Source organism: Mytilus galloprovincialis, chromosome 1, assembly GCF_965363235.1.
Source record: "Mytilus galloprovincialis chromosome 1, xbMytGall1.hap1.1, whole genome shotgun sequence".
Classification (NCBI taxonomy): domain Eukaryota; kingdom Metazoa; phylum Mollusca; class Bivalvia; order Mytilida; family Mytilidae; genus Mytilus; species Mytilus galloprovincialis.
In genome coordinates, this window is record NC_134838.1 from 53,578,772 (window position 1) to 53,596,576 (window position 17,805).

Consider the following 17,805-nt stretch of genomic DNA (forward strand, 5'->3'; position numbering starts at 1 on the left):
ATTCACTCGAAAAAAAGTGGTCACACTTGAAAAAACCACGATCAATTCACTAAAAAAACCATGATCTTAGCCGGACACTATACCTACCATGAAAGGATTAATTAGTATTCCAAAGATAATATATAGATTTAATTCAAAATGTCAACATAATTTTTTTGGTCCTTCTGATACAATTTGGGGGTAAAATACTTCAAACTTGCCAAAATTTTCAAAAACTTCGGGTTTTAAAGCATTATTCTGGCGTTTTATATGATGACCTGTTTAAAAATAAGCCAAACTATTGTGTGTGCCTTAAAGTACACATATTTGGATGTGATACTACTTTAAGTAAAGATTAAACTTTTTTAAAATGACCCTTGTGAAAAAATAAAGACAGAGGAAATTTGCCTATCTCCTTCATCGACAGGACTTGTTTGAAGATAACCATCTCCCGGTACCCCAGTTTCCTCGAATAATCATATAATTATAGCCAAATAAGCTAAAAGTGTCGTTAAACACAAAGGAAGAAAGAACCAAACTATTTGAATTTGAATCTGGATTAATAATTTAGTTACAACAAAATTACTTTAATATCTGTGCAGCTATCTCCACTTCAGTATAGGTCTCAATCTTTTTTAGACTTCGGTTTAATTGGATTTGAAAAAGTGAATCTCATTTCGCGTCTAGTTTTAAATTATTGAATATAGAAATGCTTCATCATAACTAAAATTTAATTTGCAATTTACTTCACAAAAAAAAAAAAAGATATTATGCAAGGTCTGAGTTTAGAACCAACAGCCTGTGCAAATTTTATTAAAGGTAGACTAAATTGCTATTGCATTTCATTTGTTAACATATTGAAAAGAATTTTCGGTTATTACGCACTTCAACTTCAATTTTAACTTTAACTCCCTTACTTTGATAGTTCCACATCAGTCTTAATCAACGAGGCAACGATACAAGATGTCCAAACTATCAATACTTTGTATTTTGTTGGTAATTATTGTCGTCAGTGTCGAAGTGGAAGGCCTTAAAAGGTATAGTTACTGTAATATAACGTTTGAAATTTTTTTTAAAGAGCTAATGGCACTTTCTACAATATATGATTTGCTTAGAGATTGTTTTTAAATTGATGACTTGACTTGAAAAGATGTCTATCTATATTGTATATTGTTTGTAGAAAAGACTTATTTAAATCAAATTGCGAGAAGTTTTAAAAATTTCAAAGTGTTAAACACAAGCAATAGGTTTAATTGGTTTTTTTCCCATTATTTGTTGGTCTGGCTGTGGCTTAAGGTAACAAAATAAGGTGATTATGTCCATATTTATATATGATTGTCAAAATTAATTGTGTCTCTCAATTATAAAAGAAATTACGTAAGTCATCATGGGCACTTCAATTGAAATAAAAAATATCTTATCTTATCTTATTGATATCAAATTTTTAAAAGTAAATCTGTGCTTCATATTTTTAATGAATTTTTGACAGATTTTTTGCAAATTCTAATTATTTTTGTAATTTTTTGTGCTTTAAAGCATCCAAATTCAAAATGAGTAAATTTGTCTTTTGATGAAGAATTACAACACAAAATATGATAAAAATGGCCGGCAATTCAATAAAGTCAGAGGATAAGGGAGGAACCGGTCCCGGAATTAATTCCATTCGAATTTTTCATGTAACTATTGCCTTTATATATCGTCAGTTTGAACCATTATTAATTTTGCTAAAAAATGTGCGTTATTGTATATTTGCTAATGCAGAATTGAATGGTAAACCAAACACCTACTGCATGAATGTGGTGTGGCGCCTTAAAGAATTAAAACAGACATATATGAAGGTGTTTTATGTAAAAATAGATGTTGTTTTAATGATTCATGTATGCAACAGAAACTCGTTGAAGATGAGAAACATATTTTACTCTAAGCTATTTATATTCACATGCAAGACAAGAGCTTTTTACTAGAGCAGTTTCTTTTAAAAGTAGTTTTTGTTTTTAGACTTTACTGATAATGAAAAACTTATATTCTTATTTACCATACTTTTTTGTGCCTTAATAATGCCGAAATCTGCCATGATATTTTAATTCAAAGGAAGAATGTTTTATATAGATTAAAAAAAGAGTGTTTTTTTTTTATTTTTATCGATTTGTCCATTTTTTTGTAAAAGTCTCTTATAACTCTTTTGATAGTGGCTATCGAATGTTTTAAGATTGTTTTGTACTTTTAATCAAAACATGCTGTAGATATTGTATTCATGTTTGTATTATACATGTAGAGAGGTTTCCTCTTATATTTAATGCGTTTCCCTCAGTTTAAGTTTGTAACCCGGATTTTTTTTCTCAATCGATTTATAAATTTCGAACAGAGTTATACTACTATTAAGACTATAATTTGATTTGATTTGATATACACTTGATAGTTAAAGCTTTATAACGATCGTAGGTTTAACATTTTGCCAAGTGTTTCATCCAAATAATTTTAACATAGCCAAGTAAGAGTGTTGAAAATGAAAACGAACAATTAATGTGGACTGACAAATTACGTTTGGAAAATGTAGATATTGACTTTTAAAAATTGAAGGATTTTAGTTATTTAAAAATTAAATTTTTTTATAAACATTATTTACATATTTACATATTTTCTTGTATTTAAAGTAACACGGAAAACCCTGGATTTTTTGCTGAACGATCATTATGTTAATGCAAGTGTTACGTTTCATGTTGACTTTCATTTAAACTTTGGATTAGTATACATTTTTTTTAATGTACTAGTCTTCACGGGTGATTTGTTGTTTTCTGATGAGATAAAAAAAAAAGGAATTTAGTGGTATGAAAGTTATAAAATGAAAAATGATAATTTTAGTTGACATTTGCATATGTATTAAAAAAAATAAAGACACATCGACACTAGTCTTACGATTTTTTTTTATTGTATTGAATCCAATTGACTGTATGGGGAATAATAAACAGAATATTAATCAATTCATAAGAAATTGTCTATAAAAAAATATATCATGTCACTGTTTCACGGCTGAGTATAAAAAGATCGATTTCAAGTACAACTAATCAATTGTCTTCTAAGTAGACGATCACAGAAGGTAGTTTTGATTTCTTTAGTTTTTATTCTAACCGTAAAATTTCAATTTAAATATTAACCTCACTATTAATAAAAAAAAAAATGCTTATGCTATATTTTTACTGCCATATCAAGTCAAAATGTGCATATAATATGAAATACGCTGATAAGTTGACACTCCGTTAACTTTTACTGAGGACCCATCTTTAAAATTAAAATAATAAATGTTTGTAGCAATGTTTTTGTGTCTCCATTTTGATTAAAAAAAAACCTCGGAAAACAATTGTCATTATCATGATTGTTAAAGGAATATTTGCCTTGTAAATTAAAAAAAAAAAAAAATCATAAATTATTACAAAAACAATTTAACAAGTAAAGTAAAGGAAGTTCTTTAAAAAAAATCGATCACATTTTGTAGCATACTGCTGCAGATATCCGGACGACATTCTAAAGTAAATTTTACATTTCTCTTGTATCTATGTCAATAGAAGGTAACTGTTTCCAATATTTTCTTCTTATTTAGTCTGTTTATTTTAGTTTTATTAATTTTAACAGATACAGAAGAAACATCAGTACAAGAAAACAAGCCAGGTGAGTATTTTGAATGTGTCTTAGAGTCATTAAGGTGGTACCCAACACTTTCACTAAAATTAATTTGGCTCGTTTAATTTTCATAAAATTTTGTCAAATTATTTACTTTAACCCTTTAACAAAAATATAAAAATTTCAAAAATTTTGAATCAACCATTTTGTCAGAAAAATTACACTGGTTATATAGCAGTTTGACAAACACCAATTTGGATCATTGAGAAGCTTAATATTCCCTTTACAACACAACGTAATTAAAACGTTAAGCTGACTTTACAGAGTCATCTCCCTGTAGTGTTGGGTACCACCTTAATAAACTGCTTCGACCATATTTTAGGCATATTCGGGTTGAGCACAAATTAACATTTATACAAAACTAAGTAAGTGAATAACTTAAAGATCCTATTGGCATTGGTAAATGGGGGAATGAATTGTGTCTTGAATTTAGACACCAAAGAGCCCTTCATTCGCAGAGCTTATTCAATAAAAGAGTAAAATTACAAAAATACTGAACTCCGTGGAAAAATACAAAAAAGGAAAGTCCCTAATCAAAAACCAAAAATAAAAGCTCAAACACATCAAACGAATGGATAACAACCGTCATATTCCTGATTTTGTACAGACATTTTCTTATGCAGAAAATGGTGTATTTAACCTGGTTTTAAAACAAGGTAAACCTCTCACTTGTATGACAGTCGTACAGTGAGTATGACAAGCTTAAAAATAGTCTCAACCGAGTAATAGGGCCAATCGTTTGAGTGAAAGTTACTTGCTTCTAATTGTAAATGAGAATTACACAATGGAAATATCAAGTAATATAATTACCTTTTTCCTTTGTGTCTTTTGTTACCAATTCTGACATAGGACTGACTTCTTTTAAACTGAACTGAGTTTTACTGTACGTTTTGCTATGTGTTTTTTTTCTATATTGGCTAGAGGTATAGGGGAGGTTTGAGATCTCAAAAAGCATATTTAACCCCGCCGCATGTTTGTGCCTGTCCTAAGTCATGAGCCTCTGGCCTATGTTAGTCTTGTATGAATTTGAATTTTTGTTCATTGAATTTCATATGTTTTCGATATGTTTAGTATGGCATTTATTAAGCCTCGGTCACACCTTACCAGATAGCTCGAACGGACGCCTAACGGATAACTTTTTTTTTCAATCCGTTCATGTCCGTTAGACGTTATAAGTTATATGGTTCGCTACTGACCCCCTACGGATCCATAGAGGGTTAGTAAAATCCATAGGGGTGAGGCCGGAGGCCGAGTCCCCTATGAATTTTATTCACCCTCTATGGATCCGTAGGGGGTCAGTAGTTAACCGTATAACGAATTTATCGGACGCTGGACTTTTTCTGCGGCGTTTTGTTGAAAAATAAACAATGAAACACAACAACATTAATAGATGACGTCGCCATTAACGCGTCATGAACCTCATATGAAACTTACTAACCCCATACGGTCTCATAGGGGGTCACCACGTGACGGCATTTAACCAATCACAACGTGATAATTCATCTGTGGTCCGATAACCGTTCTTATCCGTTAGACGTCCGTCCATATCCGTTGCATGTACGTTAAGCGTACGTTTTATCCGTCGGCGTCCGTTCTGTCCGGTGGAACATTTTGAGCATGTTCAAAACTTTGAACGGACGTCCAACGGATAAAATGTCCGTTTCAAGAACGTTTTGTACGGTACTCGTCCGTTTCGTTTCCGTTTTGTACGGTACTCGTCCGTTTCGTTTCCGTATTGTATCCGTTACGTGTCCGTAATACACCCGTTGGAGGTCTGGAAGATAAATTCACCAACGGACTTCTACCGGACGTTTAAAGGATAAAACGGATGTTGAACGGATGAGAAACGGACTTCTACCGGACGTCTACCGGATAAAACGGATGATGAACGGATCTGAAACGGATAAATGCAAATTGAAATTTTCGCGTCAGAAATGCCAATTATTGGTATGTCAGATATCTTAAGGTTCATGAATTCTTATTCATAATCGATCTTAGAGTATAGGCACGTCTTCACATTCAAGCAGTTCTTAATTAGGCCAGACACAGCCCTTTAGCGGAATTTTGAAGAATAAACCAAAACCAGTTACGCAGAAACATTTTGAATATATATGCGATTTACATGTATTATTATTGTCGCCTTTGATTTTTCCGTATATCTTGTTCATCCGTTTTATCCGGTATCCTTCCATTAGGTGTCCGTTTTATGCGGTACTCGTCCGTTGGATGTACCTTCGACATCCGTTCTGTCCGGTACGTGTCCGTTTCTCGTACGTTGTATATCCGGTGTGTGTCCGTTATGCATCCGTTACACGTCCGTTTTATTCGGTCAGTACATCAACGGACTCCCAATGGATAACAATTTTGTCAACGGACAATTTTTATTTTATCCGTTACGCGTCCGTTCGTGCTATTCGGTAAGGTGTGACCGAGGCTTTATCACTGAACTAGTAAACTTTTAGTTAAGGGGACAATTGAAACTCACTTTCGGGGCCGGGATTTCCTTGCTGTATTGACCCATTGGTGGCTTTCGGTTGGTTTTTGCTCTTTGGTCGGGTTTTTGTCTCTTTCACGAATTCCCATTTTCCTTTCTCAATTTCATCTTTTGCTGTTTAAAGTGCAATAAATACTTGTCACTATCGATTTGCTAATGTATGTGATGTATAAAGCAGACCAATCTTAAAGTTTAAAAATTTAATATGTGTATCAAATTAGATAATTCCAAGATTACCACAGACCATTTAGATTTTCAGTTACAAAGTTTTATAAAAGTAGCTCAAATCAATATGGTCCTTTCCTATTGCTCTCGAATACAAGCGAGGATACGTATATCAAAATTGATCAGTGGGATTTTTCATTCTGAGTGGATTTTTATTTTATTTACGCGTTATTAAAACAATTGATTATTCGCACGAGTACAGTAAAGTGGAATAAAAGCGACGTATTCTACTATAGAACTATGGAAAAAAAAAACAATAAAAAAAAAGACTTTATAAAATAGGTTGGTCAAGGTTATCAACTATTAATCAGTTTTGATATTTTGAATTTTACTTATAATTAAATATATTGTCTTTATTTTTCAGGACAGCTGTTAGTGAGAGTACCGAGTGAGTTGCTTTATGTTCTTCTTTAATTCATTTCTTTTAATAGGAACAATTACAAAGTCATACATTTTGTTGAATTTTTATCTTTTACAGATTGTGTCTTTATTACTTGTAAAATGTTATATTTGAAATGAAGATACGACTACAACACAACTTTATTTACGTTAGTACTGTTTAGTCATATCTGCCAATTTGGCAAGTTTTTTCATCAAAACTTGTGTCCTCCACCATTAATAAGATAAAAAAAAAATCACATCGTGAACTACATGAATGTTTTATATCCACGGTAAGCTAACGATTTTGTCAAAATTTTACAAGAGCAATATATAAATAAATAAGTTGAGTTAAGCAGGTTAAAAACTGTTAAAAAATAAAAACAGAAGAAAGGTTGAAATAGAGCAACACCAGATATCAAACTGTATCAAAACGTGCTCGGATAGACTATAATCAAGTTCTTTTGACTTATCCGTAAAAAGAATGTAGCGTCAAATATCAACTAAGTAGTATTGCATAGAGCAAAATATCAAGTTGTGCAGTGTAGAAAAGTTTTAGACATGCCTGTCTCAATCTGTAATTATATATGGATATCAAAGGTTACAATCCAAGACAAACGGGGACGAAATTATACCAGAGGGACAGTCAAACTCATTGAAACTATTGAAAATAAACTGACAGCGTCATGCCAAAAAAAAAAAGAGACAAACAGACAAATAATATTACAGAAGACAAAACATAGAAAACTAAAGACTAAGCAATATGAACCCCAACAAAAACTAGGGATGATCTCAGATGCTCCGGAAGGGTAAGCAGATCATGTCCCACATGGGGCATACGTCGTGTTGCTTATGTTATTAAAAATTCGGTAAATATTCTAATTTGGTCGGTCACATTCGTGAAAAAAGGGCATTGTAGTTACGACATAAGGAACATATCCGATATAATCTGTGAAACGGTCAACCAACTCATCATGGCGTCCGTAAAATGATACCTACTTTAACGGATAAAACATCTCAACTTAAAAGATACATGCAAACTTATAAGAACAAAGTAGTTTTGAAGATTACATGATTCTTTATTTAATTTTAGAAAAAGTCTTAGAAGGGAAAAGAGGGGTACACAACAAACCGGGTAAGTGTGTCATTCATAGTACATTTATTGACATTGTATCAACCGTTTTGGTATATACATTTGTGACACTAGTCTGACAGAATTACAAACATAACATGAAATTGCCAGCCTTTGTTTGCATATCTCATTTAGGCATTATTTTTGGCATATAACAAAACATTGTGTTTTGCATATCTTACTAAAGCATTATTTTGGCATATTTCAAAGCATTATGTTTTGCATATCTCACTAAAGCAGTATGTGTTTTAATTTCAGAGGTTCTGAAGCTAAAAAAAGTCACAGGTAAGATATACAATATATCATATAAAATGAAAACATTACGTTATAAATTCCATGCGTCATAAATGCTGTTCGGGATTTACCTTAATTGGAACGCCCAAAGCTTAATATTTGAAAGCGAAGAATGTATAAGAACAATTAAAATAAAAAAATGTGTACTATATAATCATGTCAGTACAAAAATGCTGGATACTGGGTTAGTGATACCCTGTGGGACTGATAGTCAACCAGCAGAGGTATCGACACATACAATGTAGATGTTCAAAATAATTTAATTTTCAAAACAAGACCAGTATTGAATTTTTCTAGAACAAGTATTTCTTAAACTTTCAATGTTTTATAAAATGTTTTAACTTGTTTTATTTCTACGTATAAAACCATTTTTAAATGGACATTATTTAAGAATTGAATGCTTCTTTTTGTAAATTCATTGGGGTGTAAAAGCGTTGACCGAAGTACATTTTGTATGAAGCGCGGAAGCGCTTCATTCTAAAAATGTGCGCACGGTCAACGCTTTTACAACCCTATGAAGTTACAAAAAGAAGCATTCAATACTTATAATTACATGTTTTTAGCTATGATCAAGAAAAAACGAATTTTATATTGTTTTTATTTAATTCACCTGTGCACTTTATTGTGGGACCACGTGCTATCATGAATGAAAAGTATTATTGAGTGATACAATTGCTTACGGAATAACACGTGATGTGCTGTTAGCTAATTAGAATAAAGTATTATAATGAAACATACATCTAATGTAATTATAAAAATAGTGAAAAGGATATAATTGATAACTAATAGTTTTTATCTAATATCCACAGATTGTAAAAAGTGGTTAACATCATAAAATTATCCACATGTACATTATACATTTAAAGTTTTCTTCTTTATTTCAACAGTGGACGACAAGGCAAAAGAAATAAGAAATGGTAAATTTATGTAGATCTCTGTCAACTGTTAAGAATTAATGTCTAAAATCTAGTTAAAAAATTATAAAAATTCAAGCTAGTAAAAGAAAGGCTCTAAGAGCAAATGAAAAAAAAACCCATTCTACAATAAACATAAACCCCACCTAACAACCTGTAAATATCATAATAATATGCAACACCTTGGTACTTCATATATATATACTAGACATTTCAAATAAAAGAAGTTGAAATGAAAATTTTCAAACAATATAGGAGGCTGAAATTAATTCAAATACATCGGAAACACTACATTTAAATTGAAAATGGAAATGGGGAATATGTCAAAGAGACAACAACCCGACAAAAGAGCAGACAACAGCCGAAGGCTAGCAATTGGTATTCAACGCAGCCAGAAAAATCTCGCACCTAGAGGTGGTCCTCAGCTGGCCCCTAAATAAAATTTTGCACTAGTTCAGTGAAAATTGACATATCAATGAACTAAAATTAAAAAACATACAAGACTCACAAAGGCCAGAGGCTCCTGGCGCAACAATGCGGCGGGGTTAATCATGTCTCAACTCTCCCCTATACATCTAGCCAATTAAGAATAAAGAAACACATAGCAATGCGCACAGTAAAACTCGATGTCAGAATAGGTAACAAAAGAAACTAAGCAAAATGACAATGGTAAATAAAGTAATAAAGGACTACTAGCAGTTACAATGACATGTCAGCTCCAGACCTAAATTAAACTGATTGAAAGATTATGTCTTCATCATATGACTACCAAGTACAATCCCTTCCGTTAGGGGTTTAGTATCATGCCATTTTATAAAATATATATCATTGCTAATGTTTCTCCTTTATTTTTACAGCGGAAGAAAATGCAGAAGAAACAGGAGACGGTAAAACGATGTAGATCTTAGACGCCTGTTAAGAATATAATTTCTAAAACCTAAGTGACAATCATATTGTCATGCTCAGTTATAAAAGTTTGAATATTTTCATAAATAAGAATCCTAGAGCAAACTGTAAAAAATACAGTAATATTTTTGAAAGTTCGCGGACGATATTATGATTTGGTTGACCGTTTTTTGTTAATCTGTGGGACAGTTGACCCACTGACCACAGACATGTTTCAGCGTTGTAACCATTAATCTGCCGTTATATCTTTAATTATGACACTAACGAATGCAACTTATGATACGATTTTTAATTGACCCTTTTGTATCCTTTCTCTCCACTGATTTATAATATAAGGAAATATCAATTTATCATGACGAAACTTTATTTATAATCTTCGGATTCCATTTGTTTGTTACAATTGATTTCAAATCATTGCTCAGTGTGGTAAGGTCTTTAGTTTGTAAGCATATTGTTTTAGTTTGTTCACACATCATCACCATACCTGAAAGTAGATCTGAATAAAATGTATGAATACACACAGACAAAAAGACATTTAAGTAAACAATTATTTTGATTGTTACAATCCTTTTAAAATAACCATTGGAAGTTCATCTTCTCATTAAACAGCAACCCAACTATAGATTAAACGCTAGACCATCACCTCCCACAATTAAAATATACTAGAACACACCCGCGAAATCGCGGGGAAATAGAGCGTATGTAAACTGTAAAAAAAATTATACTGACTGGAGAATTTCAGGAGCGATATCAAAAGTCAAAGGTACTTAGGGACTGGGCACATTTTTTGCCCTCCCCCTATTTTCCAAATACCGATTTTTATACCTTCTGTTTTTCTGTACTCTATGAACATGCATATATACTTTAATTACTATACAGAGAATTTCAGGAGAGGTGTCAAAAGTCAAAGGTAATTAGGGACTGGGCCCATTTTTTTGCCCTCCCCCTATTTTCCAAATACCGATTTTTATAGCTTCTGTTTTTCTGTATTCTATGAACATGCATATATACTTTAATTAAATTACTATACAGAGAATTTCAGGAGAGGTATCAAAAATATACATCAGTGAACGCCATGAATAGTATAGAGCCCCCCCCCCCCCAAGATAACCATTGGAATTTATAGTAAATTATAACAAATACAGTTATTCATAGTAAATGTATGTATACAGAAATATATCCGCAGTGACCGCCGTTGATAGTAAATCATAGGCGGGTCGCAAGGGGGGGGGGGGGGTCGTTGAAAAAATTTTGGTGATTATATGGGAAATCACTGGAGCATGAGAGGAACGCCCCCCCCCTTTTTCGGTCAGTCAGTTCCCCCCTCCCTTATGAAAAGTTCTGGATCCGCCACTGTAAACTAATTGATAGTAAATAGCCAATATTATTCATTTTCGTTTTCCTCCCAAAATAACCAAAAATGATAGCAGATAGCAAATGTATATACTTTATTCATAGTCTTTGTATGTTCAAGGTACAGAAAAGGAATTTATAGTAAATTATAACAAATACAGTTATTCATAGTAAATGTATACATGTAAGTATATACAGAAATATATCCGCAGTGACCGCCGTTGACTATAAACCATAGGCGGATCCCAGGGGGGGGGGCTGGAGGCCCTGCCCCCCATTTCGTTGAAAAAAATTTGTTGATTATATATATGGGGAATCACTGAAGCATGAGAGGAACGCCCCCCCCCTTTTTAGGTCAGTCAGTGCCCCCTCCCTTATGAAAAGTTCTGGATCCACTGTAAACTAATTGATAGTAAATAGCAAATATTATTCATTTTCGTTTTCCTCCCAAAATAACCCAAACTGAAACACGTTAAGCAAGGATGATACATGCTAGAACTCAAAATGACAGCAGAAATAAAATTTATATACTTAATTCATAGTCTTTGTATGTTCAAAGTACAGAAAAACACAAACCGGAAGTCTAATCTGACTTAAAGTTTTGTCCAATGACGGGAAAATATCCGGACGCATTCTTTTTCGTTTTTATCCCAAAATAACCCCAACTGAATGATCATAAGAATGGATGACAAATGCGACTATACATGTTACCAATAGGACACAGAGGCATGATGATTAATTTATTTTGGAAGGAGGAGAAGCGACACCCAAAATGAGGTCTTCTCGTTTAATAGTATAGATGAGTTTCAATTATCTTTAATATTTGACATTTGTTCCGTCGACCCAAGTTAGATTGTGCTCGATAGAAAAACCCATCACAGACAGTAGACATGGTAGACACTTATTAAAAGTCTTAATGTCGGAATGATCTGTAACAACTATGTTGAGGGAGTGACACAGGGGTGCTCATTTTCTAAATCCCGCTTTTTTGTATTGTTTTCCCACTTCTCACTGTTTTCCTTATTTTTTCCCCAGATCCCACTTTTTATTCCCTATATCCCGCACCTAAAAAACGTGTGATTCTTCTCAACTATAACAGCACTAACGTTTATGTTAACAGAAGTTGAACTTCAATGGTATCTTTAATCGTTGTGTAATATCAATTTTGAAATATTACAGACGATGTCAGTGTAAACGTGTTTCTGTGAAGATAATCACCATGTGCACGAAAGGAAAAAGAAGAATGAAGACATGTTCAAAGTAAGTTTTAACTGGTCTTAAATACATGAAGGAACAGTAGAATTATAGTATAACTTTCTACTAATATGAGGTACTTGCTATTTTAAGAGCTTTTCTGATAATCCAAATGATAACTATGATCTAATAGTACAGCTCCGTGCTGGAAACTTTTATATAAAATAAGAAGATGTGGTATGATTGCCAATGAGACAACTATTCACCAAATTTCAAATAAAGTGGATGAAAGCAATTGTAGGCAAACCGTATGGCCTTCAACTATGAAAAAAACACATAACATTTAGTCAGCTATAAAAGGCTCCGACATGACAAATATGAAACAAATCATTGAAAAAACTAACGGCATAATTTATAGCACAACAATTTACATAAAATAAATATAACAGACATGAATCTGTGAACCACTAAACTACATTCTTATGACTTGGGACAGGAAGATAAAGAACATGTTTAACCCTTTAACTCTGGCACAGACGTGTTACAACACAACACAAGAACAAACTATAAAAATCAGTTGAAAAGGGCTTAGCACATCAGATCGATACAAAGCAGAAAAACATCCAACAGAAACACAGACTGAACGTGGCAGGGTGTTTGTGAATCACTTAAAACAAAATAGACATGAAGTACACTATCAATATGTTATTTTTATGTCATTGTTAACAATCAGCTTTTTGAAACTTCATATATGAATTTAACTTTCCCGTTTGATAACATTATTTATACTTTGTCGATACAGTTATTCAAATTGCGATAATGATTATCTTTTTAATACATCTACAGGGTGAAAAGGTACTTCTTCAAAAAAACAAGATGCTACTACCCATTTGACGGTACGTAACTATGCAAAGATTTTCCGATTAAAATTGTAATCAATGCATTTTTATGATTATTTTACAGTTTGTGAGTGAATGTCTATCCTGGCTTAGTATATAAAAGGTTGATTCATTGTTTGGTGTTTAACGTTCAGTGGCAAATATTCCATTCATTTCATTGCGAAATTAGCGTTTGGTAAAGGATTGATAAGTGATCGAGATAACACAACTTTAATATATTTCATATATCCACACGTCCCTTCTATGGGTCCAATCGGTTTGAGTTACTATGAGTTTCATTATTACGTATCGGAGAGAATCTTGAATAGATATGTCGTAACACAGCTTTTTTATTTCTAATATTTATTGAGAATCAGTTAAAGAAATTCAAAGGTGCAAAAGAAATAGAGTTTTGTGTGTTCTTGTTGAAAGTATAGGTGCTACAGCCCCAACACAACTGGTAGTCAATAGTTATCAAAATATATATTTTTATATTGTACACCCCTAACTAAAAAAAAATGAGAAATTTGAAAAATAGAGGAAATATGCACAGTATGCCATAGAAGCTTAACGGAAACAATAAACAAGAAAAAAAATATATATATTGTCTCATTGACAATCAAACCACATCTTCTATTTTATATTTAGGATGCAATTGGGCCCTGTAGTTTTGCATCAGTAAAATATCATATTTTTTTCATTTTTAAACGTATGTTAATTGCAGTAATAAAATAAAATATTTAAAGGATATGAAAGATGCACGATTACATATTTTAAGCTTAATGCCTAATTTCACTTATTACCGCTAACATATACAATATCAAAATTATAATACACTTAATAACCGAATGTTTAATAGTTTCATTTAATATCCTAATTAGATTAAACAAACACAATTCCAGGTAACAAACTAAAACTAAAACTATCAACTGAATGAAGAGTTTATACAAATTTCTTTTTTTTTATTTATTGGGATTTCAGATTCATATGGAAATGGATCTGACGGTGGTGGAGATGAAGGAGAAGATGGTGGAGATGGTGGGGATAACGATGTAGAAGATCACGGTGGAGATTGTGATGGAGAAGGAGATAACGATGAAGAAGGAGATGGGGACGGAGATGGAGATGGCGGTGGAGATGGCGATGGAGATGGCGATGGAGATGGCGATGGCGATGGCGATGGAGATGGCGATGGCGATGGAGATGGCGGTGGAGATGGAGATGTCGGTGGAGATGGTGATGGAGGAGATGGTGATGGAGGAGATGGTGATGGAGGAGATGGTGATGGAGGAGATGGTGGAGATGGTGGAGATGGTGGCGGAGGAGATGGAGAAGATAACGACTTAGTCATGCTCAATAATGACTGCAGGGAAGCTGAAAACCCAGAAGGTGAGTTGACAGATAATAAAGAAGTGTTCCAATATCTAAATAATCACTCTTTGTCGTACTCATTAATTCTTAGTGTGAGATTTGTACTTATGTGTGCTATTTGGCATTGCCTGAGATAATATTGCATTATATTGTTGCATTATTGTTAACATAGATAGGGGGATAAAACCATTAGGTAATTGTACTGTTTTACATTTTTGAGAGCTCTTTATTTTTACTTGAGTCGCCAACGGCAAAAGCAAGACTAGTAACAACTCGACCCCGTTCGTCTGTCTATCCGTAAGACGGTTAGAAAAAAACTGTTGTTAAAGTTGTATTGTCTTCTTTGATATAAATTGGTTTAATATTTTGGTTTGAAACTTGGTAATGTGGAGTTGTAGCGTGTAAGCATTTTTTACATCCGACGTGAAGCCACTTCCTGTTTCCCGATAGTTGAATATTTTACACTAATTATACAAAACAATGCTAGTCTATATGTTTTAGCTGTCATTCACATAACAATATGGCTTAGATGAAAAATGAAAATGGTCTTCTTGCTAACATTGTAGATCTGAAGGACATATGTGCTAACGGTATAGCAAAAGATCCAGTAGAGTTATACTTCGGAACTAGCTGTCCAACGCATTTCCTCCAGTGTGACCTGAATGGCGTTGCATTTATAATGCCATGTGCATCTGGAACTGAATGGTGTCAACAGAAATTAACATGTGACTTTGTCTCTAGTTGTAATGCTTAACTATATACTATCAGGTGAGGAAATTAAGCTTCAAAGGAAGCAAACGAGACCGGATTCAAACTGGATAATGGTCTCGTGCTATGCATGCAACTTCGACATGCATATATCCTCAGAAAACGTTTTTTTTAAGCTCCTCAATTTTTCAGTTATTCATATATCCCTAACCTCCAAATTAAAAATCCTGATCCAAATTAAAAATCCTGAAAGATGAAACTAGAAAAAGCACGACCCGCGGACGCACTAAATTCTTAGATTATGGATAAAATCATTTTATTCATTCCTACATATTTCTTGTTTTTGTTTGAATATTGCAATTATTCCAAAAATTCTTTGATTGGAGGTCAGGCATTCATGAACGAATGAATTCAAAATTTATATTTAAATTTAATTAATTAATTGATATTTGACTTGTAAACTGAAAAACATACACGTGTTATAATATTTTTTTTTTAAATTTCGGGAAATTGAAAAAAAAAACAGCATTAAAAGAGTAAAATAACAAAGATGTTGACAAATACAAATATTAAGAAATGAAGAAATATAGAAATACTGAAAAGAAAATAAATTGAACCGATTTTCATTATGAAAAATATATTATTGTGTTAAATAATAATTTTTATTTTTCAATAAACCAAATCATATTGACACAACCTTTTTTTGTGCTTGTTTTAAATCAACAGTGATATATATTATTCTTTTTCAGAACTTAAAGGACTTCATCGATATATTTTGAGTTCATGGAACTTCATAAACGTCTTCTATATATTCCAATTTATTATTACTTTTTAATACTTTTTTTGTGTTTTCTTTTATAAGTGTATCACCTTTTTTTCTGACTAATTCATTATTGTATTATATCAGAACATCGTTTTAATAAATGCTATCTGCACTTCTGCTTCATTTTATATGTATTTTAAACAGAAGGGAAACTGATACAAACGCCTATACACTTATCCAACAAAAAAGTGTATGGTTGTAGAACTGATATTACACTTTAAGCCTGAAATAGTATCATCAGTGCAAAACTTTTATGGTCGCCGGGATAACTTAGTTGATTACTTGGGAGTGTCGCAAAAGACTGTAAAAGTTTACCAGTATTTACATCGCGTTGTTTGAACCATAAAAAAATTTGGCTGCTCGAAATGACGGTTATATATAAGCACATGTTTCGGGATTATAAGATATCACTTCCGGTTTTATAGCAGGGTTTGAATTACTGAATCTATAGCCTTTCTAGCGAAATGTTTTCTGTGTTATGGATTATAAAATTACATTTCAACCCTCTAAAATAATTTCCCGTTTTTCTCGATGATTTGATTGTTGTAATAACTATTTTAAAAATAAGTGTTCTGAATAACATGAAGGAATGATACATTCAGGATGAAGTCATTTCAAGTTAAGAAATTTACTTTTTTCCCTATGATTAATAATTATTTATGGTCTTATATTAAAGCCGCCAGTCACACTGTCACGTTTTACTACGTTGGCAAATGCTACGTTTTGAATAAAAATGTCCCGTTATTTTAAAGCTAGGTTTTACTAGGTGTGTGCCACGTTCTTATGACGTTTTCCTACGTATTAGTACTAGAAGACCCACGTTTCGACCAAGTACTGATACGTTATGCTACGTAGTACGCATGTTCTGTGAGGTTCCTATAAGCTTTGGTACGTATTTACTAGGTTTCAACTTCGTTTAAATTTTCGCTACGGTTGTTGTTGAATTCCAGTAATTAACAAAGGGTCAATACGTTTTTTTTACGTTTCTACTGCGTTTCGATACGCTTCGTTACGAATTACTTTCAAAACGTAGTAAAACGTAGCTCTTGAAACGTGACAGTGTGACTGGGGCTAATTAGAAAAAAAAAGAAAAAAAAAACGTAATAAAAAATGGCCACCGCCTCCAATAGAATATGTTCATTACCCCGTTCCGGGTATGTGGAAATAATAAAAAAAAATGTATACTTTTTCGTTTTGCAAGGAGGGTAGATGTTATGTAGTACGATTGAATCCGGTTTGAGGTCAGGCTGTTTCATTTTATAAGGACGTATGGTTGCACTCGTATTCTGTTTTAGTTGAATCAGATGTAATACCCCAGTCCCACTAGGCCACGATCACACTACGGTCTGTGAAAAAAATGCAAATTTTGATGATCGTGGTACGATCGCGTAGGTCGCAGTAAGGTCGTACCACGGTCGTGGTGAGGTCTTCAAGATCGCGAAAAGCGTGGCCAACTTTTAACATGTTCAAAACAATCG

General features: G+C 32.8%; 1 protein-coding gene across 1 annotated transcript; it reads left to right on the top strand.

The window, feature by feature from the left end:
* Positions 1–897: 897 nt before the first annotated feature.
* On the top strand, positions 898–16,445 carry LOC143081754 (uncharacterized). The gene is made up of 12 exons (XM_076257491.1): positions 898–1,016; positions 3,610–3,645; positions 6,741–6,764; positions 7,848–7,889; positions 8,145–8,171; positions 9,068–9,097; positions 9,952–9,981; positions 12,533–12,613; positions 13,394–13,443; positions 14,407–14,814; positions 15,363–15,564; positions 16,254–16,445. Exons 1-11 carry the CDS (start codon positions 943–945, stop codon positions 15,548–15,550), a joined length of 990 nt encoding a protein of 329 aa, XP_076113606.1. The 5' UTR covers positions 898–942; the 3' UTR covers positions 15,551–15,564; positions 16,254–16,445.
* The last annotated feature ends 1,360 nt before the right edge of the window (positions 16,446–17,805 follow it).